At 43.6% G+C, this 25,930-nt stretch overlaps 1 protein-coding gene across 1 annotated transcript in view; it reads left to right on the top strand.

Annotated features, from left to right (window-relative positions):
* LOC143806507 (uncharacterized) overlaps positions 1-10,360 on the top strand; it is a 126,792-nt gene extending 116,432 nt beyond the window's left edge. The window contains exons 7-8 of the mRNA XM_077287120.1: positions 4,206-4,294; positions 9,367-10,360. Coding sequence (XP_077143235.1) covers positions 4,206-4,267 — 62 coding nt within the window. The 3' untranslated portion in view covers positions 4,268-4,294; positions 9,367-10,360. The remainder of the gene's footprint in view (positions 1-4,205; positions 4,295-9,366) is intronic.
* The last annotated feature ends 15,570 nt before the right edge of the window (positions 10,361-25,930 follow it).

Raw genomic sequence — 25,930 nt, 5'->3', positions numbered from 1 at the left:
ATATGGATAGAATGCATACATACAATGTAACCTACATTACTTATCTTCTACTGATCCTGAGTTACTTCCTGTATTATACTCCAGAGCTGCACTCACTATTCTGCTTGTGCAGTCACTGTGTACATACATTAAATTACTGATCCTGTACTGATCCCGAGTTACATCCTGTATTATACTCCAGAGCTGCACTCAAAATTCTGCTGGTGCAGTCACTGTCCTACAAATAAGAATGAGTTCAATGCCCCAAGAATGTGTGTATGTGTTCATCAATAGACAAAAGGTACATATAACGAAAAAAAATATGTATTATAGTCAGTAACATAAGGTAATAAAAGATGAATGGATATGGTGAAGACAAGATGCAGAGGCACTAGGTCATGGTAGAGGTCAGGTGTCAAATACAAAAACACATCAGGACAGTAAAAACATATGTGTGATACATCCAAAGAGTCTAGATATAGTATCTCCCCTAAAGGTGTAGGGTGAACACCTAAAAGACTATGGTCCTCATGCTGGTGTGAAGCCTGAATAGAAGACCAGGATTGTCACAATATGTAAACTGACGTGAACAGTGCTGCCAAAAGGTGCTTACCCATGAGAGATGACTAGTGCTTCCGACGCGCGTTTCACGTGGTGGGATTCCTCGGGGGGGGGGGGGGGGTGTCTGAGTGGACTGTGCTGTGTATGATTGTCTTATATAGGGACCTTCCCAAGTGTATCACATGGATGCCACAATCAGGTCGGCGCATGGGAGGCGGATGCACGGGCACTGCCGTGTCACTTCCGGCCATCCAGGAAACCAGTGCAGGTCAAGGGGAAAACTTCACGTGACATCACTGACCAACACTGGACCAAAATAATGCCTTAGGGGACGTGGACGGAGTGTGGAGCGGCGACACATGCGGGCGATGCGGCGGACATTTTGCTTAAGGGAGGGAGTGTGGACAAAAACAAAGGCAAGTATGAAGGACCATATCAATGGGTGGGGAACAAGTATCAATACAGCATAACCAGAATACAGAGGACAGACACAATGACATTAATATAACTTAAAATTCAACTGTAAATTCGGTATGACAGGTTGCTTATATCCCCGAATGGTCACTTGATTATCCAGCTGGAGCAGCGGGGGTAAATATAGAATCAATGAGAACAGTATGATCCATCAGCAGAAATCCAGGGGAAAAGGTACTCAATGAAAATAAAAATAACTAAAACCAACAACAAACAGGTAAATTTATGCCTTGTTTTCGTAGTGCGGCAGGGTTGTTGTCGTGGCACAGCTTCAAATGCCTGGGAATCATTTTGAGGTTCCTCATGTGAGCCAGTTTCTTTGTAGCGCTTGATGGTTTTTGCCACTGCACTTGGGGACACTTTCAAAGTTTTCCCAATTTTTCGGACTGACTGACCTTCATTTCTTAAAGTAATGATGGCCACTCGTTTTTCTTTACTTAGCTGCTTTTTTTCTTGCCATAATACAAATTCTAACAGTCTATTCAGTAGGACTATCAGCTGTGTATCCACCAGACTTCTGCACAACACAACTGATGGTCCCAACACCATTTATAAGGCAAGAAATCCCACTTATTAAACCTGACAGGGCACACCTGTGAAGTGAAAACCATTCCCGGTGACTCCCTCTTGAAACTCATCAAGAGAATGCCAAGAGTGTGCAAAGCAGTCATCAAAGCAAAACGTGGCTACTTTGAAGAACCTAGAATATAAGACACACTTTTTTGTTAAGTATATAATTCCACATGTGTTAATTCATAGCTTTGATGCCTTCAGTGTGAATGTACAATTTTCATAGTCATGAAAATACAGAAAAATCTTTAAATGAGAAGGTGTGTCCAAACTTTTGGTCTGTACTGTAGTCGTAGTCATGGATAAACAAATCTATTGCTCCCAAATATATGTGATGTTGTCAGATACTCATACTTCCCATTTGTTACACAGGAATCTGGGAGATACATTCCAGGAAGAGTTGTTATTTGTGGTTGAAGAGGGTTTTTCTTTTTTTTAGAGAATTTATTATAGTGCACCAACCTATAACCTCAATTTTACATGCCCTACCCAAGATCCACAAGGAGACCAATCCACCACCAATGAGACCTATAGTTTAAATTATCGATTCATGTAGTAAAAAACAGGGGCTGGTTGGATCATGTACTACAACCACTAATCCAGTGGTTACCTGCCTATTTGCAAGATAGCTGTGACACTAGTCACAACCCACGGACAGGCCGTGAGTCCGCAAAGTCAGATGTTCCGGGGTCAATACCAAAAGAGCACGTAGTAAACCAAGGGAAAATACGAAGTCGGAAGTCAAATCACATTCCAGGGTCAGAATACCAGAGAAATAGTAGATAAGCAAACGGACAATAACAAACGGGTAGAGTCAGAACACAGTCCAAAGGTCAGCAGCAAAGATCAGAAGTAAAGGGGCAATAACAAATGGGTAGTCAGAACATGCTCTGAAGGTCAGCAGCAGAAGATCAGCACTTACAACACAGGGATCAGGCGAACACATACGAGAGCACAAGCTTTTGACTGGCAGTGATCTGGGTCAGACCACTCACCTAAATAGCAGGGCAATTACCAAGAACAGGGAGCACCTGTGGAAATCTCTGCAGCTCCCAGTCTGATAGGTCAACCAAGCTGTCAATCAAAACATTGACAGCTCAGCACGCTCCAGCACAGGAGAGGATGACAGAGATGTCCATCATTAAGTCCCAGACACTCTCAGTCGAGGAATCGTGACAATAGCAAGTCAATTCTGCAGAATTTCTATAACATGAAATGGGAGGCCACATTTCACTGGCTCACTTGTGATGCTGTTTCCCTTAACACCTCGATTCCTTTGAATGTTGCTCTTGAAGTAGTCAAATTCCACATGCAATCCCATAATAATCATACTTCTGATTTTATTGAATGTTTTGTCTGTTGAGTCTTTTTTGATGACTTATGATTTTTTTTATTTGATCACGAATATTATTTACAGGTACAAGGAGTACCTGTGGGAACGAAAAATTCTCTGTCATTCGCAAACTTGTTTATGTCTTGGTGGGAGTCATTTATTTTTACAATCAATAATCCATTTTTAAATTGTATCCCATAGTATGGCAGATACATTGATGATTTGGTCCTTATCTGGCATCATTATATATCTGCCATACCATGCTTTGCTGATTATTATGTCAACAACAATTCTCTCAATTTAAATTTTTTTTTGCCATTCAAATAATACTACTTTTTTGATTTTGACGTTAGAAGGTATTGCTGGAAAACCCATTATTACTTCACTTAATCGTCACAAAAGGGCTGGTAAAACTATCCTTACAGCTAATATTGCTCACACCTCCCATGTCAAAAAGGGAATACCCATGGGGAAATTAACACGTATTAAAAAAAAAAAATTGTAGCAGATCTGAGGATTTTTCATTACATGCGAATATGTTACATTCTAGATTGAACAAACATAATTACCCCAACAAAGTGCTAACAACAAACAGAGATATGATTTAATATTTGCACCCTCTTCCGAAACCATGTGTAATAATAAAAACAAACCAACTCTAGTTTTGGAATACAGTAATTAATTTTCACATATCAAAAATATGGTTTTAAAATATTTACCTGTCTTATTTGAGGACCAAAGGCTTTGTCAAATTTTTGATAAGGGATGTAGGGTAGTGGCTCGTCGTGCTTCAACTATTGGAAACAAATTGTGACACAGTCATTTAACTAATCCTTCTTGGAAAATATTGTTACATAATAGAAAATAAAGATTAAAACAACAACCACAAGACGGATTTCATCAACCAAGGTATCACTGTAATCAGTATAATAGTGCCGATCTGACACTGTGTGTAGGTTACTGAGCACAATCCTTTGACAGGTTTCCTTTAATGTGAGAAATTGTGGAAAAGTTCACATGGTATGAATACTTTTTCAAGGCACTGTAAATACATCTTATAGCAAAGATGCTACATGTGCAGTAAATTAAACATGGAGCCGCAAAGTAATTGCATGTACATGATATCAATAAAGACACTAAACTGGTTGAAGTTTGTTAGTTCTTTTCTCGTTTTTATTTTGGTACATCTGTAGATTGTAGTGACTTATTTTAGGATCTTTTGCTTAGTTTTAGCCATCCTCAAATTATTTTTCCTCTGTTTGTCTGATATAATTCTATATATTTATAGCTCAACCCTCATTGGATTCAAATGAGAGCATCCTAGAAATCTCTGATGGAAACCAACAATAAGAGTGTCCAATGGAAACTGGAAAAAAGGTAATAAATGCCAGGAGACTGTCTCAATTTATATTGTCCTATCTCGTAAAACTGTATAATTAATTCTTTTTCATCAAGTATCCGCTTCTATTTACAAACATGAACAGATCTCCCACAGACACAACACCAAGTTCTCCTCGCCTCCATAAATATTCCTGTAGGACTTCATATTTTGGCTTCCTTCTTATTTCTCTGTCTGCACACACTGTGAGTGCAGTGGAGAAGAAGCTTGGCAGGATAAGAACTGTTCTTACACAGTCATCAATTCATGATGGTCAAACACTATGAATATTTATCTAAAATATTGCTAATTATATAAAGGCAAAATGAATGTTAGATGGTTCCAAATAATGTTCGAAAAGAGACCATGAAGAAGAATTTGATAAAAGGTCCATAACGTGTGCCAGAAAAGTGTGAAAACTGTTCTCTGGTATCTTCAATCCTGAAATATGATCAATTGAAGTCCAAAGCCGGAGGGTTGCTGGCATCATTGAGACCTTGTGTGAAATCGTCTTAAACATCAGTGCTCATATACATACGTTCTTGTTTAACCTAGGTAGGATGTAAATATATGCGTCGATGGTGACTAAAATCCATACAGAATCCATTAGGTTGTCTTTAAATGGAAACAACATAAAAAACTGCAGCTTTTAGTGACATACCATGGAGCTTTAAACAGGGTTGCCACCAGGAATTTTCAGACACACTTGAGACTCCGCCCAAGCTCCACCTCCACCCCGCAAACCTTCCACAGTCCCACCACCCACTCTTGGAAAAACTCTACTTCTGCACCACGTCCTCACCGGTCACACATTAACAGTTCACATTGAACACCATATCACACACATAGCCATTAAGCTTTTGTTTCAGCCAAAAGATTTTTTAAGCCGCCACCACAACAAGGTAGAGTCTTTTGGCCGGGCACTAATCAACTCTAAACTATTAAACAATTCTTTAAAAACTCAGCACTCTTTATGGGAATATTTGTATTTATTTTTCTTTAAAGGAATGAGTGATATACATTTTTTTAAATGAACACTAATGCCACACACAAGGCACAAATACCGTCACATTATGGCGGGATCTCACAATACCACCACTTTGGCTAAAAGATTAGGATGCTGAACAGACAGACCCCCTACGTTTAACTCAGTATTCTCAAAATAAGGTACAATAAAATGTGGATTCTAGAAAAAAAAAAAGAGGTTGGCAACATAATATTTTATTTCCACTTATGTGTTAAAGATATGATTTTGTGACACTAATATAAAAAAAGGTATTACAGGTTTTAAAAATGAAAAATGAAGTCCAGCATCCTGAAAATCTTCTTAAGGGTATGTGCACACGTTGCGGATCCGCAGCGTTTTTTTCCGCGCAGAAACGCTGCAGATCCGCAAGTGATTTACAGTACAATGTAAATCAATGCAAAAAAAAAATACTGTGCTAATGGTGCAGAAAATTCCGCACGGAAAACGCTGCGGATTAAAACAAGGAGCATGTCATTTACTTGTGCTGATCTGCAGCGTTTTTGTACCCATTCCATTATAGGAATCCGCAGGGGTAAAAACGCATGAAATTCGCACAAAATCCACACCTGTGTTTTCTGCCAAGAGATGCAGAATCCACACAAAACATTCCAGAGGCAAATCTGCAAAGTGTGCACGTAGCCTAAGGGTATGTGTCCACGGTCAGTAAACGCTGCTTGTTTGACGCTGCGCAGAGCTGCAGCGTCAAACACTCAGCGTCCAGATGTTCCAGCATAGTGGAGGGGATTTTATGAAATCCTGTGTCCACTATGCGTGGAAACACGCACGCGGCGGGCCTGTGACTCTGGACATGCTGCGCGTCTTTTCAGATCGCAACATGTCCGTGCTACCTGCGGCGACGCTGCGTCGCCGCAAGTAATATCACAGGGCCCTATGGGAGGGTGCGATGATCCCAGATGTGTACAGTTAACACATCTGGCATCATCACGTCCCAGAAAGGGGGCGGGGCTTAGCGCCGAGCGGCTTCGCCGCTCCGGCGATAACGCCGGCCATCCTGACCGTGGACACGTACCCTAAAAAGTCCAACTGAGTTTTTCTCTATGAACATGGTCTTTCAGATTGAAACCCGTTGCTATGGCTATGCATTTTTAATTCAAGTTTTATTCACTATTGGCATGGACTACACATCCTTTCAACCTTTTCTAATAAATATGGACTTTTAAGAAGATTTTCAGGATGCTGGACTTCATTTTTCCTTGTTAAATTCCTGGGAATCCGTGCAATCAAATAATCTCAAGGAGGGTGGGCGGAACATTTTCCTTTTTTTTTTTCTTATTAACCCCTTCATGACCTTTTGATTTTCCGTTTTTCCGTGTTAGTTTTTCACTCCCCTACTTCCCAGAGCCATAACTTTTTTAATTTTCCGTCAATTTGGCCATGTGAGGGCTTATTTTTTGCAGGACGAGTTGTACTTTTGAACGACATCATTGGTTCTAGCATGTCGTATACTAGAAAACGGGAAAAAAATTCCAAGTGCAGTGAAATTGCAAAAAAAGGGCAATCCCACGCTTGTTTTTTGTTTGGCTTTTTTGCTAGGTTCACTAAATGCTAAAACTGACCTGCCATTATGATTCTCCAGGTCAGTACGAGTTCAGAGACACCTAACATGTCTAGGTTATTTTTTACCTAAGGGTGAAAAAAAATTCTAAACTTTGCTAAAAGAAAAAAAAATTGCGCCATTTTCCAATATCTGTAGAGTCTCCATTTTTCATGATCTCAGGTTGGGTGAGGGCTTATTTTTTGCGTGCCGAGCTGACGTTTTTAATTATAGCATATTGGTGCAGATACTTTCTTTTGATCGCCCGTTATTGCATTTTAATGCAATGTCACGGCGACCAAAAAAACGTAATTCTGGCGTTTCAAATGTTTTTCTCACTACGCCGTTTAGCGATCAGGTTAATGCTTTTTTTATTTATAGATCGGCGATTCTGAATGCGGCAATACCAAATATGTGTAGGTTTGATTTTTTTATTGATTTATTTTGATTGGGGCGAAAGGGGGGTGATTTAAACTTTTATAATTTTTTAAACATTTTTTTTAACTTTTTTTTTTTTTTTTACTTTTGCCATGCTTCAATAGCCTCCATGGGAGGCTAGAAGTAGGCACAGCAAGATCGGCTCTGCTACATAGCAGCAATCTGCTGTTCGATGTAGCAGAAAATCAGGTGTGCTGTGAGCGCCGACCACAGGGTGGCGTTCACAGCTGCCGGGGATCAGTAACCATAGAGGTCTCAAGGACCTCTATGGTTACTATTCTGAAGCATCGCCGACCTCCGATCATGTGACGGGGGTCGGCGATGCCATCATTTCCGGCCGCCCGGCCGGATGCGGTAGTTAAATGCCGCTGTCTGCGTTTGACAGCGGCATTTAACTAGTTAATAGGAGCGGGCAGATCGCGATTCTGCCCGCGCCTATTACGGGCACATGTCAGCTGTTAGAAACAGCTGACATGTCCCGGCTTTGATGCGGGCTCACCGCCGGAGCCCGCATCAAAGCGGGGCTTCTGACCTCGGACGTACTATCCCGTCCGAGGTCAGAAAGGGGTTAAAGGTTTTCGTCTTGCACTTCATACTGCAGCTTTCATGGACTGCACGGCTCTTCTATCCATACTTTAGCTGCTGGTGAAAGAGTATGTGACCAAACCAGTCCATCAGCCCTCTTCAACCAAAAAAACTACTTTTGGTCACATCCTCCTCCAAGCCACTTTATGATCATGAATGCAGTTTCATCTATGAGGTGGACTCCACTAGGAAAGTAAAACCTGCAGTACTTATGTATTAAGTGTCACAAATTCATGTACGATGTACCCAATACATTTGTTAAAATAAAGATAAGTGGACAACCTCCTTAAAGGCTTATTCCCATCTTGTACATTTATGTCATGTCATGCTGCTGCAGTGCAGTATAGCGCAACCTCCACCAGGGGGAGCTTGTGAGGAAAGTGAGGCTGCACACACAGAGTAGCACCATAGAGCAGCAGCACAGGCACCACCAAGTGGCGAAAGTGATCAGACAAGCTAAGTCAAAAAAACAGAAGAAGTACCAGAGGTTGCAGCAGTACACATGGACAGGAACAAGCCAGGGGGTTCAGCAACGGTCAGAAGTGGATAAGACAAAGACAGAAGGCAGAAGCGAGTCCGAATCCAAGCCAAGTCAAAACCAGGGAATCAAACAAACTTACAGGGAAACACTGGGAAAAGGCAGACAGAGGGAGTCAACAGACACGGGGCAAGTCAGGGATCACAGCAGGACAAATCAAGATCTACCAGAGTCAGGTACACACGCCGAAGGCAGAACTATAGCTGACACCGCCAGCAGGATGCATCGGAGGTAAATAGCAAACCTGAACCCAGAATGAGGCAGAGCAAAGCTAACCCTTGACATGATCCGCCCGGAAAAAGGGGAGACGGGACAAAACCCCGGAACGGATCATGACATGTCATATTCACAAAATATGTCATTAATGAATGCTATATGCGAGTCTCACCACGAGAGCAGGACTCGTGATCGTGCCTGGACAGCTCTCTGCATTCAATTCTATAAGAGCTTCAAAAATTTCTGCGCAATAGTCAGCTGCAAAGGGCGATAACTGCTATAGATGCCCAATAGTTTACAGATGAAATGTGTTCCTTGCAGTTGTAACAGCAAAGCATTGTTAAAGTGCCATATTTTTACTTGGATGCCACCATATCACATATATCTAATGATCAGCGCAATGTAGGCACCACAGAGTTTCATTGCTTACTTGGGAACAGTTGCACCTCTACAAGCAGGCCGTGCATGGTACCGCAGATTATTATATTCAGTTTTCAGGCACCCAAACACAGTGTTAAGTTGACGAAAATAAACATTTTCTACAAAAATCATGGCTACTTCAGGTGAAAACTTGATTCTTGCCTACCAATCATAGACTATCGAAGTGGTTGGTTTTGCTCAATATTTTGTATAGCATATTCCTAATTTCACAAACGTTAATTGGACAGATATTGTGGCAATTACTAAAAAATTTTCTTCCTTTATCCTATAGGAAATTTTAGCATAATTAATTCCATGCAGTGTCATCGCTGGATAAGTCTATACTCCAATGAAGGAGAATCACAGAAAAGTCCTTACTTATTTGGGAGCAAAAAGATGAAAGGATGGTGATCACTGGACTGGCCGGTCTACACACCAATCACAATCTGGTGCTGACAACTGAAAAGCAATTTCTTACATGGTGCCGACAGGTCTTCTGTACACTCAAATGGTTGCTAACCAGTCCTTTATCAGGACTTACTAGCTGCTGACCAGTCGTTTGTCAGGACACCACTGGCTGCTGACCAGGCTACTATCGAGGCACTAGTTTCTGGACAGTTCAGATTTGAAGGAAACGTCACTCAAAATATGATGTTCTTTATTTTACTGTTTCATTATCTATTATAGAGAACCACAGTTCAGCAATCTGACTGAAGGCGAATCAAATTTTTCAAATTTTTTGAAATTTGTTCAACCAGGCAAATTTGAACAATTTGCTCTTCGTTCTGCGTGAATCACCAAAAACTGCAGGCGCCATTTATCTATTGCGGATTTTACACATTTTTTGTACTATGCCGTGTACCGAGCATTTCTTATTTAGTCATTTTTGTGAATTTTTTTTTTTTTTTTAAACACAAATCAAAGGTAAAAATAAACTACAGACTTTGAACCGTAAGGCCATGTTCACACGTTGCGTTTTTGATGCAAATTTGAAGCTGCGTTTTACAGTACAAGCAAAAGCTATGAGATTTCAGATATGCACACACATTGTTTTTTTTCTCCTGACTGAATCAGAAAACTGTTTTGTTTTTTTAAAACTGCATAACGTCACTTCTTTCAGGGTTTTTTTTCACCCATACAAAGCAATGAGTAAGTGCAAAAACACAGTGTTCAGATTTTGCTGCATTTTTTTATGAAAAAACCTAAGAAAGTTTCATCATGGTTTTTTTTGGGCACTAAACATTATCAGCATGCACAGGAGAAAAAAAAAAAAAAAAAAAACAGAACAGCAAAAAACTGCAGAAAAAAAAGTAGTAAAAACGCAACAAGTGAACAGAGCCTAAGACTTTAATAACAAAGTCTTACAAAGTTTAACAAAGTGTTCATGTCACATATTACTGCCATTTTAGACGCACATTGTATTAGTCAAAGCAGAAATACGCACATGCCCCAGCAACGCTGCAGCCTAAAATACAACTTTACCGCATCAACAATCTTTAGGCCGGTGTCACACTAGCGTATTGCATCCGATGCGAGAACATCGGATGCGATATGCTAATGACACTCCTGCTCGCAGCAGAGCAGGAGCCGAGTGTCATGCGTCTGTGCTCAGATTCTCTCGCACAGGGAGGATCGGAGCACAGCTGCGGAGGAGGCGGTGAAATGAATTTCTCCATCTCCTCCACTGCTGGGGTCCGCTTATAACGCACATCACTCGTATGATATCCAAGTGGTGTGCGTTGTCTCACTCGCACCCATAGGCTCATATGGGTGCGAGTGAGCCGAGAGTTTTCCTCGATCCGAGACAATCGCAGCATGCTGCGATTGTCTCGGACCGAGGAAAACGGCCTACAAAAAGTCAGCTGCTGGGAGCTGCCCCATAGCTTAACATTGGTCCGAGTGCAATGTGATTTTTTATCGCATTGCACTCGGCCGTTTAAAACGCCAGTGTGACGCCGGCCTTAGAGAAGAATCCACATTCTCTACAATCCTCCAACTTTATCACATTTACAGTAACGGTGCAATCATCCAATAATATTACTATCAGCCATGCTGAAACTTCTTGTTCTACAAGCGATCACTGACAACAATATGGTCACAAACTTCCTTTTAGGCTACATTTCCACGATGAGCTTTTGATGTTGAAAAATTTCTGAACCATTTCTGAAACTACAGTATTGTATAAATTAATTTACGTTGCGTTTTATCATAGCATTATTGTGTGTGTTTTTTTAACATGAGTTTTTATTGCGTTTTTTGTCTCCTTTTTGTGTCATGCTTTAACTAAAGCTGCTTTGTTTTTGATACTGTTTTTTTGCTTTGACAAAGCTTTATTGCTATCCTTTGGTGCAGATTACATGTATTTTTTTATGCATTTCCTCTGCGAAGACGCACTAAAACCGCGTGTGCGTTCTTTTTTTGCTATGGATTTTCCGCATTTAATGTAAGTCTATGGGGGAAGTCCACGCAGAAAACTTAGTGAGCCCGTAAGAGAAACTTACATGCTGCGAATGTGAAAAACGCATGGCAGGGGAGTTTATGCTGCGTTAGAAAGAAGCAAAGTGGACATGAGGTTTCTATAAATCCCATCCATTTTGCTGGAACTCTTAGGCTGCCGTCACACTAGCAGTATTTGGTCAGTATTTTACATCAGTATTTGTAAGCCAAAACCAGGAGTGGGTGATAAATGCAGAAGTGGTGCATATGTTTCTATTATACTTTTCCTCTAATTGTTCCACTCCTGGTTTTGGCTTAGGGTACTGTCACACATTGGCACTTTGATCGCTACGACGGTACGATTCGTGACGTTCTAGCGATATCGTTACGATCTCGCAGTGTCTGACACGCAGCAGCGATCAGGGATCCTGCTGAGAATCGTACGTCGTAGCAGATCGTATGGAACTTTCTTTCGTCGCTGGATCTCCCGCTGTCATCGCTGGATCGTTGTGTGTGACAGCGATCCAGCGATGTGTTCGCTTGTAACCAGGGTAAACATCGGGTAACTAAGCGCAGGGCCGCGCTTAGTAACCCGATGTTTACCGTGGTTACCAGCGTAAAGGTAAAAAAAAACAAACAGTACATACTCACATTCCGGTGTCTGTCCCCCGGCGTTCTGCTTCTCTGCACTGTGAGCGCCGGCCGGCCGGAAAGCGAGCACAGCGGTGACGTCACCGCTGTGCTTTCCGGCTGGCAGACACAGTGCAGAGAAGCAGAACGCCGGGGGACAGACACCGGAATGTAAGTATGTACTGTTTTTTTTTTTTTACTTTTACGCTGGTAACCAGGGTAAACATCGGGTTACTAAGCGCGGCCCTGCGCTTAGTAACCCGATGTTTACCCTGGTTACCCGGGGACTTCGGCATCGTTGGTCGCTGGAGAGCGGTCTGTGTGACAGCTCCCCAGCGACCACACAACCACTTACCAACGATCACGGCCAGGTCGTATCGCTGGTCGTGATCGTTGGTAAATCGTTTATGCTAGGTTCCCATTGCGTTAATGGGATAGCGCTAACGGACAGCGTTGCACGGCGAAATTAACGCCGTGCACCGCGTCTGTTAGCGCTCCCATTGCCGGCAATGTTAGAGCGCATTGCTAGCGCGTGTCATTTTCGGCACGCGCTAGCGATGTGCCGGTCTTTTGTAGCGCGCCTCGGACGTTGCTTGCAGCGTCCGCGGCGCGCCAGAGGTCCGTTCCCCGCTCTTGCAGATCGGGGATCTGCGAGAGCGGGGACGTTAACGCGACCCCTGAACGCGGCCCCGAAAAATACATTGCGTTAGCGCAATCCGCTAGCGCTCGCGCTAAACGGATTGCACTAACGCAATCTGAACCTAGCCTTAGTGTGACAGTACCCTTACAAATACTGATGTAAAATACTGACCAAATACTGCTAGTGTGACGGCAGCCTTAGGGTAAGTTCACACAGGGCATTTTTGCTGCTTTTTTTTCTGCAGCAAAACCCGATCTTCTTGGCAGGAAAGAAGCTGCATCCAAAACGCAGGTTGAGGCCTGTTTCACACGTCAGTGGCTCTGGTACGTGAGGTGACAGTTTCCTTATGTACCGGAGACACTGACACACGTAGACACATTAAAATCAATGTGTCTCTGCACATGTCAGTGATTTTTCGAGACAATGTCTAAGTTTCTCCGGCAGCACGGTCCGCAAAGCGTCCCGCACACGTGCGCACGGAGAACAGTGTGCACTCTCCTCCATGTGCACGTACCGCCGCAGGAGAAACAGCGTTACAGTTAATCGCTGTCCCCTGCTTTTGGTGCTGAAGCCGGCATTCATTCCTTCTCCCCAGCAGCGTTCGCTGGAGAAGGAATGAAAAATCAAGGTTTTTTTTTATTTTTTTGTGCTTAAAATAAAGTTCGTGGTCACCTACCGCCTCCCACCCCCTGTGCGCCCGCCCGCTTGCATTAAAATACTCACCCAGCTCCCGCGATGCTTCCTCTCAGCGCCGCAGCTTGTCCTGTGTGAGTGGTCACGTGGTACCGCTCATTACAGTGATGATTATGCAGCTCCACCTCCCATAGGGGTGGAGCTGCATATTCATCACTGTAATGAGCCGTGTGCCGCCCGTGTGCCACACTGATGTGCCACGTGAGCACACGGACACGGATAACTCCGGTACCGATTTTTCCGGTACCGGAATTATCTGGACGTTAGACTGGCCTTAGGTGCGTTTTTTCGGCGTTTTTTGTTGCGCATTTGGTGCGTTTTTTTCCTCTTTGTCCATGCTAATGTCCTTGGATTTTCAGCAGCAAAAATGCAGCAAATAATGATACCTGCGTTTTTGATGCATTTTTTTCAACACCCATTCAAGTCAATGGGTGAAAAAACACAGCAAAAACGCTGAAAGAATTGACATGCACTATGTCCAAAAAAAGCAGCAAAGCACAAAATACTGATCAAACAAAAAAACAATGTGTGTGCATGAGATTTCTGAAATCTCATAGGCTTTGCTGGTATTGTAAAAAGCAGCTGAAAATTAGCATAAAAAAAGCAGCAAAAACGCCCTGTGTGAACTTACCCTTAAGGGCTGTCCCACACGTCCAGATAATTCCGGTACCGGAATAAATCGGTACCGGAGTTATCCGTGTCCGTGTGCCTGGGAACTCACGGAGGCCATACTTGCGGCACACGTGTGCCGCCCGTATGGCGAGTGGGTACCACACGGAGCGTGTGGTACCCACTCTGCATGGTGCTGAAGCTGCTGAAGCTGCGATTCATATCCTCTCTGCAGTAACGTTTGCTGCAGAGAAAATATGAAGAATAGTGTTAAAAATAAAGATCTATGTGTCCGCCGCCCCCCCACCCCCTGTGCGCCCCCCCGCTGGTCAGAAAATACTTACCCGGGTCCCCCGTCGGCTGTCGCTCCTTCCTGGTCTTGCCGCGGCTTCTCCTGCATGCGGTCACGTGGGCCCGATCATTTACAGTCATGAATATGTGGCTCCACCTCCATAGGGGCGGAGCCGACTATTCATGATTGTAATTGATCGGCCCCACGTGACCGCATACAGTAGGAGGCGCGGCCAGACCAGGAAGGAGCGAAGGAGCGTGTAAGTATTTTCTGACCAGCGGGGGGGCGCACAGGGGGTGGGGGGGCGGCGGACACCTAAATCTTTATTTTTAACACTATTCTTCATATTTTCTCTATAGCAAACGCTGCTACAGGGAAGATATGAATACCGGCTTCAGCACCATGTGGGGGGGACAGCGCTTACTGTAGCGCTGTCTCCGGCACGCACACGGACCCCAGACGGAGAATGTCCGTGTGAGGTCCGTGTTTTACGCGGACCCATTGACTCTATTGGGTCCGTGTAAAACGTGCGCTCCCACGAACACTGACATGTCTCCGTGTTTGGCACACGGAGACACGGTCCGCACACGGTCCGCAAAAAATCAATGACATCTGAACAGATGCATTGATTTTTATGGGTCTACGTGTGTCAGTGTCTCCGGTACGTGAGGAAACTGTCACCTCACGTACCGGAGCCACTGACGTGTGAAACCGGCCTCAGACACAGCATTTTTTATGCAGCAAAAATGCACCAAAAGCTTATCGTACGTACGTAGAGCAGCTTTGCTGGACAATTAGCTTCCTAATGATTTTTTTTGTTATTATACTCACAAGAATAGATATGTTTACCTATATTTTTTCCTATATATCGATTTTTAATTCACTTACTCGTCAGTATGATAAAGAAACCCCAAATGGGAAACAATTCTATGTTAACTTTTTGAATGCCACTGTAAACCACTGACACACATCAACGTGTATGCAGGTCATTAACTCCACTTATTAGCACGCCTGTGAAGTGATCTTGGGTCGCAGATGGGTCATTACAGCTAGGGTTCAGCTGATGACCTCCATGACTGTCATTACACTGTTTCTTTGAAGCGATGCTGTGGCAAAATGACCCCTCTCCCCAGAGGTATTTTATTCCTATCCCAATGTACAACTTTGTATGATGATGATTTTTTGATATTTTTGCATAAAAATAAAATATTATACAAACAATTATAAAATATTGGATGCAGTCTTTTAAATACACCAGAAATCCAGTGTCTGTGTTTTTGTGGACGGGATGCTACAAATTTGCGTCAACTGCAAAGCTGAGCTCAGTAAGTACCGTATGTTAAAATGTAAAATGTATTTATTTTATAGTGTAACAGCCCTTTATAGTTATCACTGGAGTATTTAATGATAGCCGGACAAGTCTGGTGATGTGTTGTTAGTATAGTTAATCTTTTACTAGAGATCACAGAAGTGAACACATCAAACAATAACAGAGAGGTGAGGTATACCGAAACCTGTCACATTGTAAAAACATATATAACCAATTGTTAAATCAGATAATGCTCATTTCTTACTAGATCAAGGAGTCTCGTACCTGGACTTTACACTGCTGTGTCATTCTACCCATCACTGGCACAGAGAGGAAACTTGTATGAGAAAGGGTAATGTCACCCTCTGACCACTAGGAGGCAACAGAACAGAAGATAATGTCACGCCGCCATTATTTTGAGGATGAGCAGAAACAGACTGCTGCGACCCAGAAAAACTCCTCTCCCACAAAGTGACGACACACCTGCTTATTTAATTATAACTTGTTTATTTAGGAAAGATTTATTCAAAAACAACTTTCATCTTTTCTTTGGCTTAAAATTATGGTCGCAGCTTAACACAGGCAACATTTGCCAACAAATCGGGTGCAGGGAGATTGTCTGCCTTCTGGTCTCCCAGTGCAGGTATCTTCACCACCAGAAACTCCACCCATTCCACAGCTGCAACTGAAAAACCATCTAAAATAGGGGAGGGAGGGCGGGAACCAGGTCCAGGTTCAGAATGGGGACCGGAAGCCGCGTCAGAGTGCGACCGTCCCCCTTCTGAATGAGGCCACGCCCACAAGCGGCGCGGCCACCCAATCCCGAGCGACGTCACCCCGTGGGAGACCGGGGGTAGCCATGCAGGGGCCCGGCAGTCAGGGGACAGCGGGATTGCCGCAGTGTCCCTCATTCACAGGAGCCCGGAGCAGGCAGTGTAAACGTCCTCAGCCGACACTCGAATGTGTGAGTGCAGCTCTCTGCTCATCTCTACCAATAACCCATTTACTTCTGCACCTATGAATGCAAGGGGTTTGGAGCTGTGTATCAGAAAACCAGAGCAACAGCCTCATATAAAGATCATTAACACCAGCTGTATAGATAATAACATACGTGGAGGCGATTACAGAGCACTCACACATCACCCACCCCATGTAATAGCAGAGGTCACACCAGCCCTTGTATCAGCGACCCCGGGTGCCCATCTTGTATCAATGACCCCGGTCAGCTATTTTGCATCAGTGACCCCAGGCCTTCATCTTGTATCACTGACCCCGGGTCTCCATCTTGTATCACTGACCCCGGGTCTCCATCTTGTATCACTGACCCCGGGTCTCCATCTTGTATCACTGACCCCGGGTCTCCATCTTGTATCACTGACCCCGGGTCTCCATCTTGTATCACTGATCCTGGGCCTCCATCTTGTATCACTGACCCCGGGTCTCCATCTTGTATCACTGACCCCGGGTCTCCATCTTGTATCACTGATCCTGGGCCTCCATCTTGTATCACTGATCCTGGGCCTCCATCTTGTATCACTGACCCCGGGTCTCCATCTTGTATCACTGACCCCGGGTCTCCATCTTGTATCACTGACCCCGGGTCTCCATCTTGTATCTGTGACCCCGGGCAGCCATAAGATAACTCCTCCTGTCAGCTGTGATATATAATAATGCATATTACTCACTATTACACTAAGATGAGGCTCAGGTGCAGAAGTAATGGCGGCATACAGCAGAAACATGTAAGCCCTCTGTCATGGTGTTACAGATAGGCGGATGTGAGGCCTTCATGGAATAAAGAAGTCAGTGCTGATTGGTTAACAGGTAGAGAATTATCTCCTGTAGTGGCCCCACACAGTAAATGAGTAACTAAGCTGGAAGCTGATTGGCTGCCATTGACCAAAGTGCAATTCTGAAAGTTGTTTTTCGGGCTTTGTTTTTACGTCCTTCATTGCATGGCAGCAGGATTCTCCGGGTCAGTACGATTACACAGACACCAAACTTGTCCAAGTTTTTTCTTTATTAAAGTGGTGAAAAAAATATCAGAAAGTTGTAAAAAAAAAAAAAAATGGTGTCGTCATTTTCTGTATAACTGATATAAGTGATCAGCGTTGTTTATCTTTATTTGTATCATTTTGCTTTTTTATTTAGGGCGATGCGATGATGAAAAATCTGTAATTCTGGAGTTTACATTTTTTTTAACAGCATTTAGAACAAGGGTTAAATAATTTCACGTATTGTTAAACTGCCTTTTGCAAACTTGATGATATTAAATATTGCTTGGTTGTTTTTTTGTTTTTTTTTAATTATCCGATTGTGAAAAAGGTGATTTCAACTTTTCTTACTTCCACCCACATTTTACCTCCTTTTTTGTCCCTTCAGGCAACAGAAACCTGCGATTATATATATATATATATATATATATATATATATATATATATATATATACACTCACCGGCCACTTTATTAGGTACACCTGTCCAACTTCTTGTTAACACTTAATTTCTAATCAGCCAATCACATGGCGGCAACTCAGTGCATTTAGGCATGTAGACATGGTCAAGACAATCTCCTGCAGTTCAAACCGAGCATCAGTATGGGGAAGAAAGGTGATTTGAGTGCCTTTGAATGTGGCATGGTTGTTGGTGCCAGAAGGGCTGGTCTGAGTATTTCAGAAACTGCTGATCTACTGGGATTTTCACGCACAACCATCTCTAGGGTTTACAGAGAATGGTCCGAAAAAGAAAAAAAATCCAGGGAGCGGCAGTTCTGTGGGCGGAAATGCCTTGTTGATGCCAGAGGTCAGAGGAGAATGGGCAGACTGGTTCGAGCTGATAGAAAGGCAACAGTGACTCAAATCGCCACCCGTTACAACCAAGATAGGCCTAAGAGCATCTCTGAACGCACAGTGCGTCGAACTTTGAGGCAGATGGGCTACAGCAGCAGAAGACCACACCGGGTACCACTCCTTTCAGCTAAGAACAGGAAACTGAGGCTACAATTTGTACAAGCTCATCGAAATTGGACAGTAGAAGATTGGAAAAACGTTGCTTGGTCTGATGAGTCTCGATTTCTGCTGCGACATTCGGATGGTAGGGTCAGAATTTGGCGTAAACAACATGAAAGCATGGATCCATCCTGCCTTGTATGGAGCATCTTTGGGATGTGCAGCCGACAAATCTGCGGCAACTGTGTGATGCCATCATGTCAATATGGACCAAAATCTCTGAGGAATGCTTCCAGCACCTTGTTGAATCTATGCCACGAAGAATTGAGGCAGTTCTGAAGGCAAAAGGGGGTCCAACCCGTTACTAGCATGGTGTACCTAATAAAGTGGCCGGTGAGTGTATATATATATATATACACTGCTCAAAAAAATAAAGGGAACACTTAAATCCCACATCATAGATATCACTGAATGAAATATTCCAGTTGTAAATCTTTATTCCTTATATAGTGGAATGCGTTGAGAACAGTAAAACCTAAAAATGATCAATGTAAATCACAACTAATATCACACAGAGGTCTGGAGTTGGAATGATGCTCAAAATCAAAGTGGAAAATCAACTTGCCGGCTGATCCAACTTCAGTGGAAATGCCTCAAGACAAGGAAATGATGCTCAGAAGTGTGTGTGGCCTCCACATGCCTGTATAATCTCCCTACAATGCCTGGGCATGCTCCTGATGGACAACAGATAATTTTATTTATATAGCGCCAATATATTCCGCAGCGCTTTACAAATTGTAGAGGGGATTTGTACAGACAATAGACATTACAGCATAACAATAATCACAGATCAGCACAGATACCATGAGGAGTGAGGGCCCTGCTTGCAAGCTTACAGACTATGAGGAAAAAGGGGAAACACGAGAGGTGGATGGTAACAATTGCTTTCGTTGTTCGGACCAGCCATCGTGTAAGGATCGGGTGTTCATGTAAAGCTGCATGAACCAGTTAACAGCCTAAATATGTAACAGTACAGACACAGAGGGCTATTAACTGCATAAAGCGTATGAGAACACGATGCAAGGAACCTGATAATGGTTTAAGTTTTTTGAATGGGCCACACAGGGATAGTTAGGTTAATGCATTGAGGCGGTAGGCCAGTCTGAACAAATGCATTTTTAGGGTACGCTTAAAACTGTGGGGATTAATCGTATTCACCTGGGTAGTGCTTTCCAAAGAATTAGCAAAGCGTCTTGGAGACGGAAGTGGGAGGTTCTGATTAATGAGGATGCTAAACTCAGGTCATTAGCAGAACGGAGAGCACGGGTAGGGTGGTAGGCTGAGACCAGAGAGGAGATGTAGGGTGGTGCTGAGCCATGGAGTGCTTTGTGGATGAGGGTAATAGTTTTGTACTGGATTCTGGAGTGGATGGGTAACCAGTGTAATGACTGGCACAAGGTAGAGAAATCGGTGTAACGGTTGGTGGGAAAATGATCCTGGCTGCAGTATTCAGGACAGATTGGAGCGGGGAGAGTTTGGTAAGAGGGAGGCCAATTAGTAGAGAGTTACAATAGTCCAGACGAGAATGAATGAGTGAAACAGTAAGAGTTTTTGCAGAGTCGAAAATAAGAAAAGGGCAAATTCTAGAAATGTTTTTGAGATGCAGATAAGAAGAGCGAGCCAATAATCGGATGTGGGGGGTGAATGAAAGCTCAGAATCAAGTATGACCCCAAGGCAGTGGGCGTGTTGCTTGGGAGTAACATGCCCACACGGAGATGGCAATGTCAGGCAAAGGCAAAAAGATGGAGATTATTGGCAATTATCAAGACACACTCAATAAAGGAGTGGTTCTGCAGGTGGGGACCACAGACCACATCTCAGTACCACTGCTTTCTGGCTGATGTTTTGGTCACTTTTGAATGTTGGTTGTGCTTTCACACTCGTGGTAGCATGAGACGGACTCTACAACCCACACAAGTGGCTCAGGTAGTGCAGCTCATCCAGGATAGCACATCAAAGCGAGCTGTGGCAAGGTTTGCTGTGTCTGTCAGCATAGTGGCCAGAGGCTGGAGGCACTACGAGGAGACAGGCCATTACACCAGGAGACGTGGAGGGGCCGTAGGAGGGCAACAAGCCAGCAGCAAGAACGGTACCTCAGCCTTTGTGCAAGGAGGAACAGGAGGAGCACTGCCAGAGCCCTGCAAAATGACCTCCAGCATGCATGCGTCTGCACAAAAGGTTAGAAACCGACTCCACGAGGATGGTCTGAGTGCCCGACGTCCACAGATGGGAGTTGAGCTCACAGCCCAACATCATGCAGGACGCTTGGCATTTGCCACAGAACACCAGGATTGGCAAATTCGCCACTGGCGCCCTGTGCTCTTCACAGATGAAAGCAGGTTTACACTGAGCACATGTGACAGACGTGACAGAGTCTGGAGATGCCGTGAACAGCGATCTGCTGTCTGCAACATCCTTCAGCATGACCGGTTTGGCAGTGGGTCTGTAATGGTGTGGAATGGCATTTATTTGGAGGGACGCACAGCCCTCCATGTGCTCACCAGAGGTAGCCTGACTGCCATTAGGTACCGAAATTAGATTCTCAGACCCCTTGTGAGACCATATGCTGGTGTGGTTGGCCCTGGGTTCCTCCTAATGCAGGACAATGCCAGACCTCATGTGGCTTGAGTGTGTCAGCAGTTCCTGCAAGATCAAGACATTGAAGCTATGGACTGGCCCACCCGTTCCTCAGACCTGAATCCGATTGAATACATCTGGGACATCATGTCTCGCACCATCCACCAACGTCACGTTGCACCACAGACTGTCCAGGAGTTGGCGGATGCTTTAGTCCAGGTCTGGGAGGAGATCCTTCAGGAGACCAGACGCCGCCTCATCAGGAGGCACGTGGAGGCCACACACGCTACTGAGCATCATTTCCTTGTATGAGGCACTTCCACTGAAGTTGGATCAGCCTGCAATTTGATTTTCCACTTTGATTTTGAGCATCATTCCAACTCCAGAGCTCCATGGGATATTAGTTGTGATTCACATTGATCAGTTCATTTTTAGGTTTTACTGTTCTCAACGCATTCCACTATATAATGAATAAAGATTCACAACTGGAATATTTCATTTAGTGATATCTAGGATGTGGGATTTTAGTGTTCCCTTTATTTTTTGGGGCAGCGTATATATATATATATATATATATATATGTATGTGTATATATATATATATATATATATATATATATATAGCGGTATATAGTATAACTAACAAGTGCCAAGATGGTGGCAAGAGGGTCTTCAGTGGGGCCATAGTAACCTATCAGCACCTTTTGATTCTGTCGCGGGGAGGGGGGACAATGTACACATGGATCCCCACACCATTTAAATACAGTTGTCTTAGAGCTAATCTGTATTATAAAGGTGCCCGGCCACTGTACTGGAAGTGCAGCATCCGGATCTTTATTCCTCCCCGGAGCCGCCGGCTTTCAGTCCTGCAGGTGCGGCTAGAGTCACAGCTCATTACACAGCGATCGGCAGCTGTAACCACAGCCTGGCACTGTTGCCGCTATTAGTGCTGAGAGAACTGTAGTCCCTCCTACATGACTAAAAGCTGGCGGCTCCTGGAAGTACTAGAGTTTCTTTTTCCCGGGTGTAGCACTTTCAGTCCACCATCCTGGCACCTCCGTAATGCTATTAACCTGCAGGTTGACACTACATCTGCAGGTTAATAGCATTATCGGACCTGACAGGTCCCGTCCCTCTCAATACAACCATTTTGTCAATATTGAGTCTACTCATTGCCATACTTCTAGAACAAGCACTCGATTACTCTGGTATTTGCCGTGTGATGATATAAACACAGGTTTACCGGAGAGGAAATCTCCTGTTGTGTATCCAGGCTGAGGGCTCACCCGTGTAATGTTTGTAATATCATCCCATTGACACCTGAGAAGTGCTGTAATAATGTTGTATACATAACTGTAGTGTAAACTTCTACAAGGAAGTACGGAGCTTCCAGGAGTCGCATCATTGGATTACTTTCATTTCACAATTCACAATGCAGTGGGCATATTAGTTGTCTACTGGTGTTACCCTTTAAATACAGTGATATCTGGTGTAAGGGTCCTTTCCCAACTCAAGGATGGTGGATGAATTCAGACATACACTGGAAATAGTTCAAAATGACTTCACTCACAAAGAAGAAAAAACATAATAATTACAAAGTTTCTTAAAGGGCAATGTGCTTGGTAGTTACAAATGTTCTCAAATAAAGCAACAACTTAAAGCGAGATCATGGACTTGCAGTTAAAAAACAGAATGACTCTATACTCCTGATATTAATATGAGCATTTTAGAAGTTGGCTATAGAATGAAATGGCTCATGAGTCTGAGTGTACTTAATCTCTGCCCTCCCAGTCTGTCTGACAGCTGAAGGTTGTACTGAGCAGTGAGAAATCTCAGCAGGGAGGTGGGACTCTGAGCAGTTGTCAATCAGACTAGATGGGGAGAATTTCAGCAGCAGGAAGGAGACACTGTCAATCAGACTAGGTAAAAAAAACTGTAGGGGAACAAAAGCACACAAGACCATCAGATTATACCCTTTTGGGTATAAGAAAAGTAGAAGGAAGGTGCTTACTTGAGCACGTTGTATGCAAGGGCAAGTCCTATGAATGCCTGAAAATATCACTGCTGTAATGAAAAATCCTTAAGACCAAGATAAGTTGGACTAGCGTCTTTTTCAAGTGAAAAAAAAAAACAACAATTGCATAGCCTGGAGCCTAAGGATTCTTCATTATAGAAGCACAGCCTAATATTGTGTTATAAAAATAGGAAAAAAGGAAAAAATGGGAAGAAAATAAGTCAGCTCACCAATCCCTCAACAGTGCAATGATGTCCACGCACGGAGCCGCCTTGGTCAAGGGCGTAGTCCAGAGCCAGCAATGAAAAAGAAAAAATCTCCAGCATGGATCTTCTAAAAGTCAATTTATTAGAAACACTTTAAAATGCAAACATTTGCAAAAATTTGCCATGACTAAGACCTGATGGTCGAAACGCGTCGGCGTTGACCACCTGGGACCCCCATCTCTTTTTTTTTGCAAATGTTTGCATTTTAAAGTGTTTCTAATAAATTGACTTTTAGAAGATCCATGCTGGAGATTTTTTCTTTTTCAATATTGTGTTATTGTCCAAATTGGTCAATCAGACTAGGTAGGAGGATTTTCAACAGCATTCGGAGGGACAGTGAGGAGTAGGTAGGTCAGACTATGTGGACAAGTATTCAGTTTCAATGAGGAGGAGCACTGAGGAGTAGGTATATCAGACTATGTGGACAAGTATTCCGCAGCAGGGAGGAGGGTCACTGAGGAGTATGTAGAACAAACTAGGTGAACAAGTATTCAGTTTCAATGAGGACCACTAAGGAGTGGGTAGGTCAAACTAGGTGTACAGGTATTCAGCAGCAGAGAGGAGAGACACTGAGGAATAGGTAGATCACACTAGGTGAACAAGTATTCAGCAGAAGGGAGGAGGGACACTGAGAAGTAGGTAGATTAGACTAGGTAGACAAATATTCAGCAGCAGAGAGGAGGGACACTGGGGAGTAGGTAGATTAGACTAGGTAGACAAGTATTCAGCAGCAGAGAGGAGGGACACTAAGGAGTATGTAGATCAGACTAGGTGGACAAGTATTCAGCAGCAGGGAGGAGGGACACTGAGGAGTATGTATATCAGACTAGGTGGACAAGTATTCAGCAGCAGGGAGGAGGGACACTGAGGAGCATGTCGATCAGACTAGGTGGACAGGTATTCAGCAGCAGGGAGGAGGGACACTGAGTAAGTAGATCAGACTAGTTAGACAAGTATTCAGCAGCAGAGAGGAGGCACACTGAGAAGTAGGTAGATTAGACTAGGTAGACAAATATTCAGCAGCAGAGAGGAGGGACACTGGGGAGTAGGTAGATTAGACTAGGTAGACAAGTATTCAGCAGCAGAGAGGAGGGACACTAAGGAGTATGTAGATCAGACTAGGTGGACAAGTATTCAGCAGCAGGGAGGAGGGACACTGAGGAGTATGTATATCAGACTAGGTGGACAAGTATTCAGCAGCAGGGAGGAGGGACACTGAGGAGCATGTAGATCAGACTAGGTGGACAGGTATTCAGCAGCAGGGAGGAGGGACACTTAGTAAGTAGATCAGACTAGTTAGACAAGTATTCAGCAGCAGAGAGGAGGCACACTGAGGAGTATGTAGATCAGTCTAGGTGGACAGATATTCAGCAGCAGGGAGGAGGGACACTGATGAACTGTCAAACTAGACTAAAGTAGAGATTGTAAATGTTCACAAAGGATTATATAGCCATGCTGACATGGATTTAAAATGTGTACACAGCCTCCTTATCAGAGGCCTATGAGATCTACTTAGTAATGCATACTGTTTGTATTGTGATATGTGGTAACAGATGTTATAAACCCGAAAATACACTGCAATTACTAGTATGGTACTGAAAAAAGCTTAGAACCCCCACCCAGTTCCCTACAAGAACAAGAGAATGGCACAAATTCTGAGTGAATCCAGGGCTCTTTTCAGTATAGAAGTCATACTTTGTTCTTTTTAAAATATCTAATAGGATCAACAGAACTGTAAGCAGATAGACATATTGCGGATAGTAGAAGTTGTTCAAGAGTGCGCATCCTAGAAGTAAAGAGTGTATTGTGCCATATATTGCATATTTAAGTTTATTTGCGGGTTACTGCAGTTGGTGTGACTGTAGCGGACATGCTCTGTTATGTGCAGCCATCACTGCGCAGAGATGGGGAGGAGGGAAGACAAGGGAAACCATCATCATCCCCTTGGGTCAATGGAGTGATTCTATGTTGTAATCGATTTTTGTACCCAATTCTAGTCATTTTGACGGCACGCACAATATAAACATGTCAGAACATAATAGGTTCTGCAGTTCACACTTTGCAGAGCAGTAATCAAGCTGTTTCCTGCTGGAAACAAAGGTCACATAACCAAGTCGCTGCGCCTCCTCTCCTTCCCCTATGTCACTTGGTGACGTTGCGCTGCACTTGGGCTGCACTTTTACTTTCATATATAAAGTGCACTAGAAGTCACATCGATCCCACACTGATTTAGACCTCATCCTGTTGCCTCTGCCTAGAACGTCACAAGTATCATAACGTGGTTTGAGTAACCTTTTTACAGATCTGCAATTTTTGCAAATACCATATTGTGTGTTTTTTGACTGTAGGGCCACAATCAAGACTTGTAGAGATCCATAGACAA

The sequence above is a fragment of the Ranitomeya variabilis genome, chromosome 2 (assembly GCF_051348905.1).
Source record: "Ranitomeya variabilis isolate aRanVar5 chromosome 2, aRanVar5.hap1, whole genome shotgun sequence".
In the NCBI taxonomy this organism is placed as follows: Eukaryota; Metazoa; Chordata; class Amphibia; order Anura; family Dendrobatidae; genus Ranitomeya; species Ranitomeya variabilis.
Note: the sequence above shows the minus strand (reverse complement) of the source record. Positions and strands in the feature narration are given on the sequence as shown.